The sequence below is a fragment of the Panthera tigris genome, chromosome C2 (genome assembly GCF_018350195.1).
Source record: "Panthera tigris isolate Pti1 chromosome C2, P.tigris_Pti1_mat1.1, whole genome shotgun sequence".
Classification (NCBI taxonomy): domain Eukaryota; kingdom Metazoa; phylum Chordata; class Mammalia; order Carnivora; family Felidae; genus Panthera; species Panthera tigris.
The window spans coordinates 135653903-135674293 of record NC_056668.1 but is presented as its reverse complement, the minus strand read 5'-3'; the positions used below and the strand labels follow the sequence as shown (position 1 = coordinate 135674293).

General features: G+C 43.0%; 1 protein-coding gene across 1 annotated transcript in view; it reads right to left on the bottom strand.

The window, feature by feature from the left end:
* Nucleotides 1-20391, bottom strand: part of KAT2B (lysine acetyltransferase 2B) — a 103623-nt gene that overhangs the window by 51821 nt on the left and 31411 nt on the right. Inside the window, 2 exon segments of the mRNA XM_042957116.1 lie at nt 4167-4312; nt 19376-19502. Of these exon segments, the coding sequence (XP_042813050.1) occupies nt 4167-4312; nt 19376-19502 (273 nt within the window).

Here is a 20391-nt window from a genome sequence, read left to right as displayed (position 1 = left end):
AGCCTAGGCCCTTCGGGAAGGAATTCTCTAAGGCTCTCAATTGGCAACTTTCACTGCTGCGGGCTTTTCTCATTTCCTTTCCATCCATAGAATGCAGGCCAAGTGTTCTGGCATCTCAATGCCCACAAAACAAAACACTGCTCTTAATCCTTGCCACTGGAATTTAAAGCCCTCAGAGAGCAAATATCAGAGAGAAAAGGGAACACAGAGTCACTAATCAAGACCTAATTTGAAAATAAATTTGGTATTGAAATCCTTTACTTTCAACCTTTGCTTGAATCTTTCATAACATTTACATGGGGGCCAGTCATCACATGACCACACATTTAAGTTAAATCTTTCCCTCCTTTCTCCACTTACTGCCTCTTCAGTGGAAACAAAACACAGCAACCATTCTCCCAGGAGTTAATGGAAACGGACAAATGGCCAAGGTTGAGGATCACCATGTGTTCCCCCTGGGCCATGTTTTGCAAGGGCCTCAATTCCTTCTAGGGGTGCCAATACATTATTAGCATGGGACATTCATTGATCTTTTCAAGGGATTACGCCCATTTTTACAAAAATAAGTATGCAAAAATAAGTCACTATATCTGTTTCTAAGGACACGGAAAGCTTGATCATAAAATCTAAATACAAGTAAATTCCCGCTGCCTACTTTTTTTACCCAGTTAAAATAAGACCTCTTGGGGACGTGGTCCACTAGGGGTTTCAAAACGGAGATAAACTAACAGATTGGGGAGTTGCTGAATCTCAGTTTCTTCATCTACAAAAGGACAGAGCTGGGATAAGTGGGCACATGAAAGACATTTAATGCTAGCATCAAGCATTTGCATCCTTACTTTTGCCAGGCACTCTTCACAGTTTTGTTTTTTTTTTTTAACGTTTATTTATTTTTGAGACAGAGAGACAGAGCATGAACGGGGGAGGGTCAGAGAGAGAGGGAGACACAGAATCTGAAACAGGCTCCAGGCTCTGAGCTGTCAGCACAGAGCCCCACGCGAGGCTCTAACTCACGGACCGTGAGATCATGACCTGAGCCGAAGTCAGACGCTCAACCGCTCAACCGACTGAGCCACCCAGGCGCCCCTTCATAGTTCTTTATAGGTCTTATCTCCTGGAATGCGCATAACAACCTTTTGAGGCAGGTGCTGTTACGGTCTGTACTTTACAGATAAGGACACAGGGAGAAAGACCCGCCCAATGTCACATTTGCAATGTGACGGACCCAGGGTTCAAACCCAGACAGTGGACTTCCAGAGCCACATTAACAGGGTCGAGATACACCCAGCTTTATGAGGCAGCTTTTCACTGGGTTTATCTTCAACATCTAAGCCTGAGGTTTTTAAGACGTTACTCAAATGTGTAATACATTTCATTTTAATTGAATTATTGAGACATAAGACACAGGAACTGCCTTTCAAAAGCTAAGGGATGGATGATTTATTACTTATTTGCCCAAAAAAGGACTCTGGGGGAAGTGGGGGAGAATGCTGAATAGTTGAGGTTTCGTTCCCATGGGCCAACATATTTGCACTGTTGAAGACGAGGGAGGTGAGAGAGAGAAAACGTACTTCAAAGCAGAGCAATGCTTTCTGGCCTATTTGGTTAGTTATAAAGGGAATCGAGAGGAGGCTGGCAGGATGGAAACGTTGACACCACCTTCACTTCCAGCCGGCGGTGGGGGCTGCCAGGGCACTTCGTTCCAAGACAAATAATAGCGGCAGTCATGCAGACGTTGTTTTTCTTCGACGAAGATCTTTTTCCAAAGAAGCTCTAAACAGCATGACCCTGCCAGGCTTCAATCTGGATGACTCAGGCTTCATAGCCATGTCAACAAGTTGTCACCTGGAGTAGCCTAGTGCCTGCTAATGGTAGTGGGGGATTCAGCTGTTTGTCCTCTTTCTGCCCACCCCGCTCCTCTCTCTCTCTCTCTCTCTCTCTCTCTCTCTCTCTCTCTCTGTCTCTCTGTCTCTCTCTGTCTCCTCTCCCTCACCTCCCATTAACCTTTTTAGAACTAATATCCCCTAGGGGTGCCTGGGTGGCTCAGTTGGTTGAGTGTCCAACTTTGGCTCAGGTCATGATCTCATGGTCCGTGAGTTAGAGCCTCGCGTGGGGCTCTGTGCTGACAGCTCAGAGCCTGGAGCCTGCTTCAGATTCTGTGTCTCCCTCTCTCTCTGCCCCTCCCCCACTTGTGCTCGGTCTCTCTCTCTGTCAAAAATAAATAAATATTTTTAAAAATTAAAAAAAAAAAAGGATATCCCCAAAACCTAAAAATACAATTCTCCTATCTACCTATCTGTCTCCTATCTACCCCAAACCCCCATTAGTACTCCCCCCCAAAAAAGACAAAAATAAATCAATGAGAAGGGAAAATTATGTATCAAGTAAATTCACATTAAAAAAGGGAGTGTGGTGCCTGGGTGCCTCAGTTGGTTGGACATCCAACTTCAGCTCAGGTCATGATCTCGAGGTCAGTGGGTTCAGGCCCCACGTCGGGCTCTATGCTGACGGCTCGGAGCCGGGAGCCTGCTTCTGATTCTGTGTCTCCTTCTCTCTCTGCTCCTCCCCTGCTCCTGCTCTGCCTCTCTGTCTCTCAAAAATAAATAAACGTTAAAAAAAAAATTTTTTTTTAAAGCTATGGGAATTGGGCACAAAATTTGCAATGAGATTCCTAGCAGCCAAAGCAAAAGAGGGAAGTCAGTGGAAATTTTTCCTATCCTTATCATATGAAATGAAGCACGGTGCTCATTAAAAGAGGCAAAACTTGGGGCGCCTGAGGGGCTCAGTCGGTTAAGTGTCTGACTCTTGATTTCGGCTTAGGTTGTGATCTCACAGTTCATGAGATAGAATCCCACATCTGGCTCCATGAAGAATGCAAAGCCTGCCTGGGATCCTCTCTGATCTCTCTCTGCCTCTCTCTCTCTCAAAATAAGCAAACATTAAAAAAAGGGGGCAGGGGGCAAACCTTTCCTGGCTACAAGCTCTGAGTATACTGTTTTGTTTGCGGTCTTTGTTTTTAAAAGAATCTTGTAAGTATTAAATAATACGACATAATCAACACTGCCTCAATAACAAGGTGTTTTTGTTTTTAATTATTTCCTGTCAGCCCCCTTTAAAAAATGTCATTTTTGGCAACCTGAACTTTTTCTGTCTGTTCCCACCACTAGTTCCTCTCCCACACGGTCCATCCTGACAGCAATCAGAAACTGGGGAGACAACGGTCTGCAGAGAGGGGACGGATGTGACCCAAATGCAGCTGAGGCAGAGCCACGAGGAAGCAGCTACACGGAGTGGCAGCAGGAATCAGTGACTGGGGTCAAGGAGACACAGAGGACAGTGGTGAGGTGCCCAAATCTGGAAATTCTTGATTCCTCCCCTTGAAGTGCGAGAGTCAAAGCCCTGGTGCCACCCTCCAACCAGATCTCCTCCCACCTTCCCCTGGCTCACTGGGCTCCACCACACCGGCCTCCTTACTGTTCCCACATCACATCAGACTCACTCAGTGCACGGCCTAGACGGCAGTCCTTCTGCTGCCTGGAAAGCTCTTGCCCCCAGCCCTTTTCGGCAATGGCTCCTGTCCCCCAATTCAGGTTCCTGCTCAACTGTGGTCTCCTCAGAAAGGCTTTCTTAACTACCCTTCCTCATTATCATGTCCCCCCACCCACCACCCCTGCCATTCTGATTCCACTTACCCTACTTTGTTTCTCTTCACAGCACTTATCACCACCTGCAAATATATTATTTACTGGTTGATTGTCTGCCTCTTCTACTGAAATGTCAACTCCATGAGGGCAAGGACTTTGTTTTGCCCACTGACCTATCCCTCATGCCTACATGAGTGCCATGCACAGACCAGGTGTGCAATACAATATCTGGATGGATGAATGGATGGGTGGATGGAAAGAAATCCATAAGCATAAGCAAATAAAGATATTCAAATCTGCATACAAATATGAAGGCTCTCAAGGAGAGTGATGTGTTCAGCACATGGCGGGTCACTTTAGAGACTCCCTCACGAAGAAATGCATGCTTCCACAGACTCTGCGGGCGAAACATACCATGAGCTGAGAACCTTCCCACCCCCGACCTGGGATACAGAAACGGAGCACATCTGAACAATGAGAGAGAGAGAGAAGAAAAGCCTTCTTAAAAGGGTGAAACCTCACCTTAAATAGATAGAAATAAACTTGTTTGGTGTCTGCATCTTCTTCCCTGTGGACGCAGGTAAAGAGATATTCCACATCCAACACTATTCCCAGGAGTCTGTTCATCTCTTCCTCTGACACGTTTTCCAGGTGGGAAACGTGGGCAGCTGAAGACAAAAATTGAGGGAACATATGTGACACGGGAGCTGGAGACAGCAAACGTTGTTGACTTTAAAACAGAAGGGTCTCTATCTAAATCTCCGGGGACACCAATGCATTAGGTTGCACTGTAAACAGAGGAATTTCTGAACTCCTGAAAGACCTCAGTCTTCTCTCAAAGTCAACTTAAAATTAAAAGACTGTCAACTTGCTGAGCCCTGGCCTCCCCCTCCAAGACCCAAAGTGGGCCAGCAGCTAATGTGTTCTAATAAACGTATACTTTAAGATCCAGAACTTGTCGGCACCAAAGTCTGGTCCTCATAGTGTTGAATTCTTTTTTTTTTTTTTTTAATTGAAGTAGAGCTGATGTGCAACGTTACATTAATTTCAGGCGTCCAACGTGGCGATTCGACGAGTCTCTATGTTACAGTATGCTCACCAGCCGTGTAGCTATCACAAAATCACCGGCTATATTCCCTATGGTATACCTTTCGTTCCCATGACATGTTCATTCCATAACTAGAAGCCTGAGCTTCCCCCTCCCCACTTCACCCAATTTGCCCATCCACCCAACCCCTGTCCTTTGGCAACCACCGGTTTGTTCTCTGTATTTATGGGTTTGTTTCTGCTTTTTGACAGTGTTAAATTCCTATGTTTCCACATAAGAATTCCTATGTTTCCCCATGCCTGTGAATAGTTCAGTGAGCCAAGAATATCATATTAGTGTAAAAACTGAATAACGGCCCTTTCCCTTAGCCTTTCTGAGCAATGCAATGAAATCTCACTATCGTTGCAGCCAAGTCCCAAGACCTATTTGAGCTTCAGATTCAATGCCTTCCACGGTCAGGCCCCCAAACGCATTTTTCCCACCTTTGTTCTGTAAGATCTCTAGTTAGTGACCTAGCCACTGACCTTCTCTCCCATGCCCCTGTCCTCTCTTCTACCCAAATCCAGTCCATCTATCAAGGTTATTGCATTTAATCCTCAAACCATCCCATGAATAGGTATTAGTCATCCCATCTGACAACTGGAGAAACTGAGGCTCAGAGAGAATGGATGCTGTTTCATCCAATGTCACTTAGCCAACAAGGCAGAGCCAGGGTCTAAAAGTGAAAAATGCTTGACCCAAATTCCAAATTCCCAAAAAGCACACTTTTTGTTGATTAGCTGATTCACTTCAAGACCTTCCTCACTTGCAAAGGGTCCTCTAGGTAAACCACTCAACCCCTATCCCAGGAGCTCTCCTGGGTCAGGATCCCCTCTCTCATCTCTGCATCCCCAGCATTTATCACTATGCTTGCCACAGAATAGGCAATGGCACTTTGAGGGAAACCTCTTGGGTACAGCTCTTGGCATGCTGGCTTAAAAATGAAGTGTTTGAGGGGCGCCTGGGTGGCGCAGTCGGTTAAGCGTCCGACTTCAGCCAGGTCACGATCTCGCGGTCCGTGAGTTCGAGCCCCGCGTCAGGCTCTGGGCTGATGGCTCGGAGCCTGGAGCCTGTTTCCGATTCTGTGTCTCCCTCTCTCTCTGCCCCTCCCCCGTTCATGCTCTGTCTTTCTCTGTCCCAAAAATAAATAAAAAACGTTGAAAAAAAAAAATTTAAAAAAAAAAAAATGAAGTGTTTGAGATCATTTTTAAAGAGAGACTAAACCACGTAGAAGATTTCCCTTGCCTTCTTAAAAGGAGATGGAACTGGGGCGTCTGGGTGGCTCAGTCGGTTGTGCATCCGACATCGGCTCAGGTCATGATCTCACAGCTCCTGAGTTGGAGCCCCGCATAGGCTCTGTGCTGACAGCTCAGAGTCTGGAGCCTGCTTCAGATTGAGTCTCCCTCTCTCTCTGCCCCTAACCTACTCGCATTCTGTCTCTGTCTCTCTCAAAAATAAACATTGAAAAAAAAATTAAAAAAAAAAAAAGAAATGGACCTAAAGATTATTGAGGAATACTTGTCAGGTGTCAGGCATGGGTCAGTCTACCCCAGAGACCATGGTGCTCTTGTCATTAATCCACGAAACTCAATCATCAGACTGGGACAGAGAACGCTGCTGGTACCCTCCCCTTACCACTTCAGGTATACCTTCTGGCGTCCAATTACGGGCAGCTCCATTTCTCTACCTAAGGGCTTTTCCAGTCATTGTAATCTGCTCTGCCATCCACCTGCCCCTCAACAGCAGCCCTTAACCCAAAGCCAAGACATCCGCCTATAAATAAATACCCCAGATCCCTCATCCCTCAGGCTGAATAACTGGCTCCCAGATTTCCCACTCCCCACCCAAAATTAAGTAGCAGTTGCCCAAGGTGGGAGCTGGCTCAGTAATTCACCCTCTCTTGGCCGCTTTTTCCTCATTTCACCCTTCTACTCCCCTAGCTTCATGCCAAATAAACTACAGCATTCAAATCCCTGTCTTAGGATCTGCTTCTGAGGGAGCTCAAACTAAAATATGCAGTCAAATGCATTTTCAGAGACTCAAGAGGATTAAATACCAAGAGGCTGAGACTTGTAAATTGTCCACAAGGAAGCCAGATTAAAGAACTCATAATTAGAGAGGCAGAGGACACCCAACTTTCCTTCCTTTCTCACGTGGAAAAATAATGGAAAGGCAGAGTGATGGGCCCAAGGTCATGGACCACTGGTAAATCAGCGTGATGTGCACATACGTGTGCGTGGTGTGCGTGTGCACGCACATATGCACCCCATAGAATACTTTTAAAGGTAAGAGAAGAAGGAAATTTGTTTATCTGTCTGCCTTAGGTACTGTGGAATAAATCTAATGGATACATCTAAACTAGAAAATGCCAACACTGTATCATCACATTACCAAATAGAAAAAGAGTAACCAACTAAACTATTTCTCAGAACTTAAGTAACTTGTATCGTAAAAAAAAAAAAAAAAAAAAAAATTACAAATATATATAGGAGTATAAATAAAACATTAATATTCAAATCTATTACTTCCTACTTGGCTATCCAACATGTGACTTCATCATTTCCTAAAAGTTACCCAAAATTAGACTTCCTTTTAAGTATAATGTTTGCCAGGTCACTTTTTTTTTTTTTTTTTTTTTTTTTTTTTTAAGTCTGTGCAAAATTTTCCTTGAGGTCAGTCTGGAGCCTTTGGGACACAGGCCTCATTCTGAAGACAACTAGGTCAAAATTTTTATGTCAGTTATTTACAGAAATAATTTTACTGAAAACTGCTTTTGCCTTGTAATGTTTAATTGCTTTCCAGTGATAAGCTATGAAAGCAATCGGTTTATAACATAACATCAATTCCTTCAGATTCTCCACCATACGAAACAATCTAATTAAGGTGCTAAGATAAGTGGGTTTAACTCATAGAAGTACAAGCCATGATTTATTTTTAAAACCAGTGGTTCACTTTCTTTAAGCCACAAAACACTTAACCCAAATGAATTCTTCTTTTTTTTTTTTTTTTTTAAGTAGGCTCCATGCCCAATCCAATGCCACTCTTGAACTAATGACCCTGACATCAAAACCTGAGCTGAGACCAAGAGTCAGATGCTTAACAGACTCAGCCACCCAGGAGCCCCAGCCCAAAGGAATTCTTAATCAGAATTAGAAAAAGTTGCTCTGATTGAAACAGAAGTTAGAGGCATCTATTATCAGAAGGGGGGCTTGGGGGCATCCCCTCCCCTTGTTGGGGCTCTACAGTTTGAAAACCACGGTTTAGAACCATCATCCAGCATATTCTGAAAAAGAGACATTAAAATGCTTAAAAAGTAAGACCTGAGGAAATTTCTTTCCTCCTGATTCTGCCCATAATGAAATCCATGATCTCTCCTCAAAGCTCTGTGTGTAAGCCAAAGCACAAAGGACTAAGGAGCTGAAGACTGGGAGGCCTGTGGGTTAAATGGAACAGCAAGTTTCCCAGAAGGAGGGAGGGAAAGGGGAAAGGCTGTGCCGGGCAAATGGGGCTAACATTTGCAGCACAAGAGGGTAGGTATCTCTTCCTCTGAGAATAAGGGTGGGTATGGGGTGAAACCAGCCCCCAGATTCAGGCGAGCTTCCTCACTGTCTCTCAGAGTAACCACTTTTCCCTGTCCCTACCTTGCTGGTCATTGGGATCTCAAGCCTAGAGTACCAAAATAGCCCCAGACTGTTTTCTCTGCTCCCAGGATACCCTTCCTAAAATACCACTTTCTTCAAACAACCCCTTCCCTACCAAATCCAAAGACTGACTCCTTGCGGCTGCTGACCAGAAGTGGACAGGACTTACTCAGGAGCCCACAATCAAACCCAACCCATGCAAACACCCAGGTGCACTTCACTCTAACTACAAAGCTAAACTATTTACTATACTGATAATCAACTCATATTTAACTAAAAACAGTCACTCATAATTGAAAAAAACCCTTCTTTCAATTTGGAAAGCAATCTGTGCTTCAGTTTGGAAGCACATTACTAAAAAATAAAAATAAAAGTAAAAATCTGTAAACTACGTTGTACAAATCTATAGCAGTTAATCTGCCACAGAACTCGTAAGGCTGAATCATTGCTATTTAAAGCTTTTGTAGGGGCCCCTGGCTGCCTCGGATGGTAAAACATGCAACTCTTGATCTCAGGGTTGCAAGTCTGAGTCCCATGTTGACTGTAGAGATTACCTAAAAATAAAATCTTCAGGGGCGCCTGGGTGGCTCAGTTGGTTAGATGTCTGACTTCAGCTCAGGTCATGATCTCACAGCTCTGTGTATTCAAGCCCTGCATTGGGATCTGTGCTGACAGCTCAGAGCCTGGAGACGGCTTCAGATTCTGTGTCTCCCTCTCCCTCTCCCTCCCTCTCTCCCTCTCTCCCTCTCCCCTCTCTCCCTCTCCCCTCTCTCCCTCTCTCCCTCTCTCCCTCTCCCCCTCTCTCCCTCTCCCCTCCCCCTCTCTCTCTCTCTCTCTCTGCCCCTCCTCCACTCACACACTCTCTTTCAAAAATAAATACACATTAAACAATTTTTAATAAAAAACTAAAATCTTTAAAATAAACAAATAAAGCTGTTGTATATGCTCCCTAGTTTAGCTTCCACCACCAGGGAAGTTTGCATCAATGTAGACTCTCAACTGTGAGAGCATAATGTGCCTTCCCCCACTCCTGCCTCCAGTGAAGAATCATTCTCGGTAATTAAATTAGCCTTTTGAAAATTAATGAGTCCCCCACTGCTTTGATTTGCATTCACTGAAATGCCCTTGGAGGTGTTTGTTTTTCCGTGTTACTGGCCATTTGTATTTGTTCTTTTGAGCACTATTCATGTCCTCTGCCTGGTTTTCTTAGGATGTTGGTCTTTTTCTCATTGCCTTGAAAGAGCTTTAAGTCCTTCATGTTCATTGTAAATGCTCCTGGATTTTGTTGCGGTTTGGGGTGGGTTGTAAAGGAATCTTAAATTTTTTGTAAAGTCAAATCTATGTTTGGCCTTTCTTTAAGGCCTTGCTTGCAAAGGTCTTCCCTACATAATCTGAAGATGACAAAAATGTATTTTCTCCTAGCTCTTTAACAGGTTCTTAATTTATTTTATTTTTTATTTTAGAAAGAGAGAGCAAGCGAGAGGAGGGAAGGAGAGAGAAAGAGAGAGAATTTCAAGCAGGCTCCATGCCCGATCCCACCACTCTGGGATCACGACCAGAAACCAAGAGTAGGACACTAACCAACTGAACCACCAAGGCAGCCGAACAGGTTTGTTTTTAAAATATAAAACATTCCTCCACTAAAATGTCAACGTCATAAAAGACAAAAAACAAAATAATATAGAAAAAAAGCTGAGGAACTGTTCCTGATTAAAGGAAACTAAAGGGACCTGCTGTGAAATTGTAACTTGTAATAAAATATATATATTTAGTCTTTGTCCCCTGTCCTGGCACAGTGCTTTTTCCTCCCCACCCCCCACTGTGCTTCTAAAACCCTTGGAATTTCCTAAGTAGTAAGAGCAACAATGCGAAAGGAGTATCTTTTGTTATTCATAACAAGTCCTCTGCAACCACACCTGAATTTAAGTCACTGACCTTTTAGAAAGTCCCTATGGATGGGGGTGCTGATTGCCAGGGGAACCAAATAAGTGACTAAGGGTTGGAATTTTCAGTCCCACCTTCTCTACCTATGATGGGGGTGGGGAGTGGTCTGGAGGCTGAATTAATCACTAGTAGCCAAAGCTTTAATCAATCGTGCCCATATAATGCAGTCTCCATAAAAACCCCAGCTGAAGGGGTTTGGAGAGCTTCAAGGCTGGTGCACACAGGAAGGTGCTGGGAGAGTAGTGTGCTTAGAGCTTCGTGCTCCTTTCCTCCAACCTCTCTTCCAAATGGCTGACCCTGAACTATAATCCAGTGGGGTTTTTTTTTAAATGTTTATTTATTTATTGAAAGAGAGAGAGAGAGAGAGAGAGAGAGCGAGCGAGCGCGCCTGCACAAGCAGGAGAAGAGGAGACAGAGAGGGACACAGAATCCCAAGCAAGCTCCACACTCAGTCCAGAGCCTGACACAGGGCTCGAACTCATGAACTGTAAGATCACGACCTGAGCTGAAATCATGAGTCGGATGCTCAACCAACTGGGCCACCTGGGCACCCCTGAACCACTAATCAAAGAAACTGTTTTCCTGAGATCTGTCAGTCACTCTAGAAAATTATCCAACCCCAGGAGGGGGGCATGGGAATCTCCAGCTTACAACCAGTTGGTCAGAAACACAAGTGAAACTGGGACTTGCCATTGGCATCTCAAGTGGGAGGAAGGAGGGGGACCGAGCCCTTAACCTGTGGGGTCTGTACTGACTACAAGGCCATTAGTGTCAGAACTGAGTTAAGAATTGCGAGACAGCCTGTAGTTGTCCACTGGAGCACTAGAGTATTGCTGATGAGAAAAACCCCACACATTTGGTGCCAGAAGCGTTCGGGAAGTATTGATTGTGAGCAAACTTTTCCTTTCACATGACAACTAAGCACACTCGTGATTCTAGACTGGGTGCTTAATGTGAAGGACAGTATCAGTTGGGGTCAGCTGATAAAAGTAGAATACAAACGTAGATTAAAATATTACATTAATGCTAAAATATACTGAAGTTGGTAACTGAACTGGAATTATGTAAAAGAACGTCCTTATTTTTAGTAAATACACATTGTAGTATTTAGGGGGAAAGGGCCATGATGTATATATATGCAGCTTATTTTCATATGGTCCAGGGGGGAAAAAATGTATATACAAATACACACAGGAGCCCCTGGGTGGCTCAATCAGTGAGGCCTCTGACTCTTGATTTCAGCTCAGGTCATGATCTCATGATTCGTGAGCTCCAGCTCCAGTCGAGCTCCACTGACAGTGCAGAGCCTGCTTGGGATTCTCTCTCTACCCTTTCTCTCTGTCCCTTCCCTCATGCATGCATGCGTGCTCTCTCTCTCTCTAAAAAATAAATAAACCTAAAAAAATACACACAAACTCAAATATGTGAGTCTCTATGTATATTTATACATATATGAGAGCCAATAACAAAGGAAATCGGGCATAAATCTGAAGTAAATCTGAGCAAAATCTATATGGGATGTCCTTTGTTACTAGTCTAATGACTTCTCTATAGGTTTGAAATTATTTCCCAATAAACGGCTTTTTAAAAATCTTTCATCCCCACCGCCACCCCCGTCAAAAAAAAAAAATCTTTCATTCACTTGGAATTTAATAATCAAATATAAAGGACCCTGTTTTCATTCCAAATAGTCTTCCAAGGACATGGCACAGAGCATCGATATAATTTTCCAAAATTGGCCAACCCTTTACTTGTGGGAAAAGCTTGCTCTTTCTGGTGGGCCATGGCTTCCCCCAGGGTCCATCGTGTGCAGAGGACAGGGGGAAGTGGAGGGAAGGTGTGAGCCAGAAGACTGGGGGGGCAGGGTCTGCTCTCTTCGTGTCTCTCCAGGAGGATGTACCTTGGCACCTCTCAGTGCAACACCCAGGGTGCCCCAGAGAGACCTGCCAAAGGCCTGCTGCCAAGGATCACGGTGCAGCTGTTGCCTTGCTGGGAACAGGAAGCACACTGTCACCATGTGCTGTGACCCTCTCTAAGCTCTGGCTCCGTGCATCACTGGCCTGCACTTCTCTTGAGGACAGCCTGCCCGTCCTCACATGCCCTGCAGTGTGAACAGGCAGCAGCTGGGCGGGCGGCTAACATGTCTCCGCTCCCTTGGACTGGAAAGAAAGCAAACAGCACAGTACCCGTAGCGTTTGTAAGCTGTTCAAATATATTTTTTTTGCTCATGGGAATTTGAGGTCAAAGCTAGAAGAGGTAAAACAGATTCCTTCAATGAAACCTTCTGAATAAGCACCTTCTGCACTAACGTCTAAAAGTTTATAATTTACAAGTGGTTTCCTCTTTTGTAATCTCAGATCTGGATGGAGAAAAAGAGAAGTTTAAGATTAAGAGCCCTTTAGATGAGTTCAGTCCAATATATATAGAATATAAGACACATATATATATGTAAGTATACTAGCAGCCACTTTTAAAAAGGTGAAATTAGGGGTGCCTGGGTGGCTCAGTTGGTTAAGCATCCGACTTCTGCTCAGGTCATGATCTCACAGTTCGTGAGTTCGAGCCCTGCGTCAGGCTCTGGGCTGATGGCTCGGAGCCTGGAGCCTGCTTCCGATTCTGTGTCTCCCTCTCTCTCTGCCCCTCCCCTGTTCAAGTTCTGTCTCTGTCTCTCAAAAATAAATAAATGTTAAAAAAAAATAAAAACAATATATAAATAAAAGGGTGAAATTAATTTATTAATACATTTTATTTAGCCCAATATATACATTATTCAACATGCACTCAGTGTAAAAAATTATTAATATTTTGCATTCTTTTATAATACTAAGTCTTCAAAACCAGTGTGCGTTTTACACTTTCAGTGTTTTTCAATTCAAGCTAGCCATGCGTGACTAGTGGCTACTGTTTTGGACAGTGCCGGTACAGATTTTAAACTGTGAAAGCTCCCCTAAATGCTACCAGCCATTTTTTAATATTAAGGAATTCAGTGAGTGCTTATCAATGAAGGAATAAGCCCAATTATGCCCAAGGAACTGAATATATTAGGAACTAGAGAAAAAGTACTTAACCTTAGTCTACTACAGAAAGCCTACATTATTATATAGTTATATATTATATAATCATTTATTATATATCTTAGATGTATAATTAAGAATAATTATAGTTATGCAGGGAACATTGTAGTACAGCTCCAAGAGGCCTTTACTCTCTCCACCAAGTTCCAGACAAGTCAAACTTTGCGGGTGAACAGGGTTCCCCTGGAGGAGAACGAAGGAAAGGCACTGCGGGTATTGTGAGCCTCTGCATCCACAGTAGAGGTGGGAGAAAATAGAACCTTCAGAGGGGCGCCTGGGTGGCTCAGTCAATTAAGAATCCAACTTCGGCTCAGGTCACGATCTCAAAATGTGTGGGCTTGAGCCCCGCATCGGGCTCTCTGTTATCAGCATAGAGCCTGCTTCAGATCCTCTGTCCCCCACCCCGCCCCCGGCCCCTCTCTGTCCCTACCCAGCTCATGCATATGCGTGTGCTCACAGGCTCTCTCTCAAAAATAAATAAGCATTAAAAAAAAAAAAAAAAAAAAAAGACCTTCAGAGAACATGGACCAGCCTGGTAGCCAAAATGCAGCAGAGGCGGGGCAGGCAGTGAGGGCTAGATGCCAGAGGCCCAACAATCCTCAGCGAGAGCTGAACTTCACTCTGAGAATAATGGGAGGCTCAGAGGGGCTAAACACGAGAACGCTTAGCTCAAATTAGATCTACTTTCTTGGGACGCTGAGTGCACAAGGATGGAGCTGGGGACTCCAGGTGCTCCTGCTACAGAGAAGGAACCTGAATTCAGGGAAAGCTGAAGGAGGCACAGGCGAGAAAAGCAACAGGAAGGACTTCATGACCCAAGGAAGGTAGGGAGAAGTAACTCACATGAACTGAGCAGAAAAAAAATGACCAGATGTATCTATCCCCTTAACTCCTACTGTATACCAGACTCGCAGCTCCTGACAACTCTGAAACCTATGTGTAAAAGACAGCATTAGAAACACAAGGGGGCCTGGCTGGCTCGGTCGGTGGGGCACGCGACTCTTGATCTAGGGGTTGTTGGTTTGAGCCCCACGTTGGCTGTAGACATTACTTCCAAAGAAAATCTTTACAAACAAAACCAAACAAAACAAAAGGGAGAACACCCAGCCAGAGAAACATGCTGACTTGACCCAGATGGCTGGGTCCAGTGTGCCGGGCCCCCTATTTCTACCATTTGGCATCTACACAGTACATACGTAAATGGGAACAAGAAGTGATTAAGTGGTGGAGGTCTGTGCAATGTGGGAAGGCTGAAGAAAATGTGTTGGGTCAATGATTTACCTGTGATTTAAATGTCTGAATTAGTCCATGAGGAAAACACTGGTAGTCCCTTCATACCTCATGCTATTCAAGAAAATAAGCTCTAGTGTAATTGGTTAGTGCCAGTCTTTACTTTCCTTAGAAAGTTTCCACTGTAAATAAGCAAGTAAGCAGAGGTAACCATAGTAAAAAAGAACTGTCAATTTCTACCACTGTAATGTTTAAACACGAGTGTATCTGTGTGATGTATGTGTCTTTATCAGGAAAAAGTGATGGCACGGGAAAAGTAACCAAAAACCTCCTATTTACAACTGCAGAAAACTATCATTAGTCAAATTTAATAATCAGTGTATCCTGGCAGAGGTCAGAACAATGAACTTCAAAATGACAACAAAAATTCCAGTTGTGTTTGATCACAATGGAGCATTTCCTCCTTCCCGATCATAGAAGCAGACTGCTATTCAATCAAATAAGCAATCCCCAAATAAGGAACTTTTATTAATACTAAAATAAGGAGAAATGTTTGGGCCAATGAAGTGCTTTGTTAAATTTTTGTAATCTGAACTTGACTGTCCCAATCTCAAATGACAAATAATTTCAGACAATGGACTCGAATGTTGCCAGGCCAGCGCTATCCAAAGGAAATATAATGTGAACCACAGGTGTAATTTTAAGTCTTCCATTTGGAAGACCATTTTCCATTGGAAAAAGAAACAGGTGAAATTAATTTTAATAATATATTTTATTAACCCAATATACTTAAAATACCATTTCAACATATAATCACTATTAATGAGATAGCTCATCTTACCTTTTTTCATACTAAGCTTTCAAAATCTGGCACGTATTTTATACGTACAGCTCATCTTAATTTGGAGTAGCTATATTTCAAGCGCTCACTAACTCAAGTAGCAAGTAGCTATAACGTTGGACAGCATGGGTCTAGACTAACCATTTTATTCTGTGGATGAAAACTCTGAATCACAAAGGGATTGGGAAAGTGCTGTGCCAGGCCTAGAATTCTGGTTTCCTAATTCACAACTGAACGTTCCTTCCACTTGGCCAGACTGTCAGTCCTATGTTTTGTACCCAGGAGACAGGGAAGAGTGTCCAATGACAGGCCAAGGACACCTGGGAGGGAAGTAACTGTCAGGAGACCGCATGAAACCAGAGCTCACTGTCAAAAGAAAATGTATGGCTGAACCAAACAGTATCAGACAGCAAAGCAACAGAACAGACATCATCTCAATCGATAAGCCTGAAGGTTATGTGTTGATAAGCACGGGAATGTTACACGTTGAAACATGTGCATGATCACTGGGGACTAAATCCACCAGGCTCAGCATAGTGACTGTGGAATCAGAATGGTGTACACAAATTTAAATATATTTGAGAATTCAGGCCATCATTTCTAACAGAATTCCTTATACCCTAATCTCTACTGTTGGCATAATTTAATCTGCATAAATAGGAAAATACGTGTGGAACTTGATTTAAATACTCTGGCAAAAGAAAAAAGTGAGGGGAGAGAAAATTGGCAAATTTTAGTAATTATTAAAGCTGGGTGATGAGTACAAGGCACTTATTAAACTATTCTTCCTGGGGCGCCTGGGTGGCTTGGTCGGTTAAGCGTCCGACTTCGGCTCAGGTCATGATCTCACGGTCCGTGGGTTCGAGCCCCGCGTCGGGCTCTGTGCTGACAGCTCAGAGCCTGGAGCCTGTTTCAGATTCTGTGTCTCCCTCTCTCTCTGCTCCTCCCCTGTTCATGCTCTGTCTCTCTGTCTCAAAAATAAATAAACGTTAAAAAAAAATTTTTTTAAAAAACAAAAAACTATTCTTCCTACCTTTACATACTGTGAACTTTTCCAGGATAAAAAGTGTTTTAAAAGGAGTATAAGAGAGAGGAAACATAACCTCAGAAAAAGGTTTCCTAGAGCCCTGATACTAAGACCAAAAAATAAACTGTGAGATCCTGCCAATAATTCTAAGAGCACTTGAAAATGTACAGACATTTCAATTTTAGAAAAGCACACTGAAGAGAGACAGAGGTAAAAGGGGTGGGGAGGGAAAGGACAGAGACGAGGAAAAATATTTTTAAAACACCAACAACCTCAATACCCTGAGAAAATCACTGTCAGCAAGTCAACATAATCCTTCCAGATCCTTTCCTGTTAGCATATATTGAAAAAAAAATGCCATATCTTCTAAACTGATAAAATGAGATTATACTCATGATGCCATTCTTAAGTCAGCATGCCTTCCTGGGAATGACCACCTTCCATGCAGTTCTCGAAGGGTGCAGCGGAGGGCTGGGCACGTGACAGATGCTACACCAATCAGATCCTATCCTCCAGGGATGTAAATCCTCCTAAGCTGATACTCCCAGGGGCTGGGCAGATAGAGCTGAATCATCCAGTGGGGGTGTCCTGGACAGAAGGCCCATAGATTTCTGCAGCTGAGATCCCTGAACAAGACTAAAACTGGGTTTCCCTGTGTTTTCAGCTTCTGGAAGCTACCTTCTTATAAACACTGTTTTCCTATTTAAGCTAAGCAGAACTCCTATCTGTTGGCCGAAGTTCAAGAACTCTGGGAGTATGGTAATACTACCACTAACAGCAAGAAGAGCTAAGAGTAATGCATTAATTTGCCAGGTACTGATCTAAAATTTTTATGTTTTATCTCATTTAATCCTCACAACAATCCTATGATATCAATACTGTTACTAATTTGGTTTCAGAGCTGAGAAAATGGAGCTCCAGGTAAACTGAATAACATGCCCCACTCACAGCTACTGGTTGTAGAACCAAGATTTTATCTTGGGCTGGTGGATCCTTAAGTCCTAAATTATAAAAGCTCCAATTAAGCTACTTTATGACTTGCTTTTTTCATTAATGATATGTTAAGAATGTCTTTCCATATTGGAAAACACATCATTTTTAATAGCCATATTGAATTTTATAATATAGATTGTCATAATTCAAGCAATTATCTCCTACTCTGGGATACTTAGGTTGTTTCTAGTCTTTTAATATCATGAATAAAGCTGTAATAATGTTCTTTTAGTTTTGAGGACACATCTTGATTTACAAATAGGTTAAATTTCTGGCATGGATCTGCCAGGTCAAAGGATATGTACTTTTTTCCCTATTCTTGATTGTGTATCAAATAAGGGTATTTGTTTTCAAAGCTAGTTGAGAAATATAAAAGGGAACAAAGTTAGCTTTTCTTTGTAAAAGGCCATTTCTGCCTTTGGGCATTCATGTGTGTTTACATGCTCAGAATGGAGACAATCTGCTCAGCTAAGAAAGAAGGCTCTGTTTTTAAATGTTAATTGATGTAAGATAATTGGATTTCCCAATCAATACCAAATACAGTTCAAGCACAGTGCTTAAGAAGTTCTTGAGCCAGCTTTTTATTGCATCATATTTCCTGAGGCAAATTCTAAAGGGCACTCGCTCTGGGATCAATTGTGGAAAAGGTAAGTTATAAGCAAAGGTGTTTCTGTAACTCTTGGAATCCATCCTTTGCACTGTTTTTTTCAAAAATCAGAACCTACATTATTTCAGACACCAGTTATACAATGATGTAATTATGTGTATATGGTATGTTTATTTCTTTCGTGAGATCAATGTTCTCTATTTCCTTTCTCAGAAGGTTACTTCAGTGCAGTAACTTCCTGGGAGGATCACATTATCTACTTTTCTGCTCTGTAAGAATTGAAATACTCTCCAGCTGAGTACAAAATAAAACTTCAGACTCGGCCTGACATCACGCTACCTTGAAGGCTGATGCTGCACCGTTTCATATCACCAGGAAGCTCGAAAGAAAGATGATGTCAAAAAGAAGCCACCTACTTATGGTCAGGGGGAAAAAACCGCTTCAGTGACCAGGCTCTGCCCAGAACAACCCTGGACAGTAAACTGAACATGCAAGACATTCTCTGGGAGACTGGATAACCAAAGGGGGAAAAGTAAGTATAATATTCCAAGATGGTCCTTTATGAACTAGAATTTTAATATCTAGGGAAAACTACCCGTTAACTTTTATCTACCCAAACCAAATACAATTTTTAAAATTTTATCTTAAATCGAGTATCAAGACAAGAACATATTAGCACAGTCCAGTTGAGTAACTCTGGCAGAGCCTATCTTTCCAAACTGACAATGATTATCTTGCCAGGGATAGATAAGAAAGTTGAAAGGGAGAACACAAGTAAACATTCACCAAACACAACCCCAGTGAAGAAAGAGCTACCAGATGCAAGAAAATAAACAATATAAAGATAAAATGAAGCACTTCCAGCAAGTTCAGGGAATCAGAAAATAAAATAATAAAAATAATAATAACAATAATGATTAGACAAAGACCCAGTTGGTTGAGGCTTAGATCCTGGAGATCAAAGACCTTCAGGCTCCCATCAGAATGAATGAGGACACATTACACTCTATTCTAAGCCACTCAATGGCCGTGGTCCATCTTATCCAGCAATCCCCCAGTGGAATCCAGCTCTTAGGGAAGGGGGGAGAGATGGATAAGGACTCAGTGCAAACAGTGCAGAGCTTGTCTCACATTAAGCAAATTCATGAGACTAAATAGACTCTTTTGTTACTGCCTCAAAAAGAGGTAAATAGCATGTGAGTTTGGTTAACCCACGGAATTAAGTAAGTTAGAACTTTCAGGCAACGAGGACATCGTTCACATTCCCTTGAAGATTTAGGAACTCACCTAGGGCATGGCTACAACTCCGGCAGGATTCTGTTAGACTGACAATTATTTGCTGCAGATCAGCTCTTGGGGGAGTAGGAGAAGGGTTGGGGTTTTTCCAGCCATTACATTTACAAGACTCCTCGGCCTAAAAAAGGAATAGAGAAAATCATGTAACAAGCAGCAATGGACTCAACATTTTATGTGAGATCAATACACACTAGTTAGAGGACAGCTACCCTCCCCGCTCCTGACTTTGTAACTTTCGACATATGCACAAGAAACAAAAACAGAGAAAAAGGCAAAGGGAGTGTTTGATCCAGGCATTTTGTGTTTTCGTAGTTTTTTTGTTTGTTTCTTTTCTGCTGGCTGGAATGTGAGTGCTGCAGCTCAGACAGCAGACCCATACACTTTGGTACCTTTGGTACCATTGCCCCAAGCAAATGTCCATGGAGTGGTCAGTTCCTAGGGAATCCATCCAGAAAGCTTCTCAAGGCAACAAGCCAGATTCCTGAGGTACCTGGAACACAGCCGGGGCCTTGGCCATGATTGAGCCTTGCAGGTTCGAAGGCCCCACCCCACCCCCACCCCCTGCAACTCTGCCCCAAGGACAAGAAAGGAAACCCGCGAAACTGAGGAAGTTAGCAATCTTAAGGACTTGAGGAGGGACACGCCCAGGGGAAGCCACATTTGCTGGCTTCCAAGTCCTTCCAAGTAGGCTCCAGCTTTAGAAAGAGCGAGGGTTTCACCGTGTAGTCTGGAATTTCTACCTGTGATATTTCTGAGGTTTCCTGAACTACAACACTATTATTTATTATTTTGGCAACACTTACTAGATATCTTCCATACTCTCCACATTCCCCTACCTACTTTGAGAACAGTGAATACAATCTAGCCTTTTTATAGTGACTTGGGTTATAAAATGTAGGACGAGGGATAGAAAGATATCAACTATTTTCAAATGTAAAAATAGCATGAAACATAGCTGGCTGATTGCGGGTGAGAGCCTTCTATGTACACTGTCCAATATGTAACCA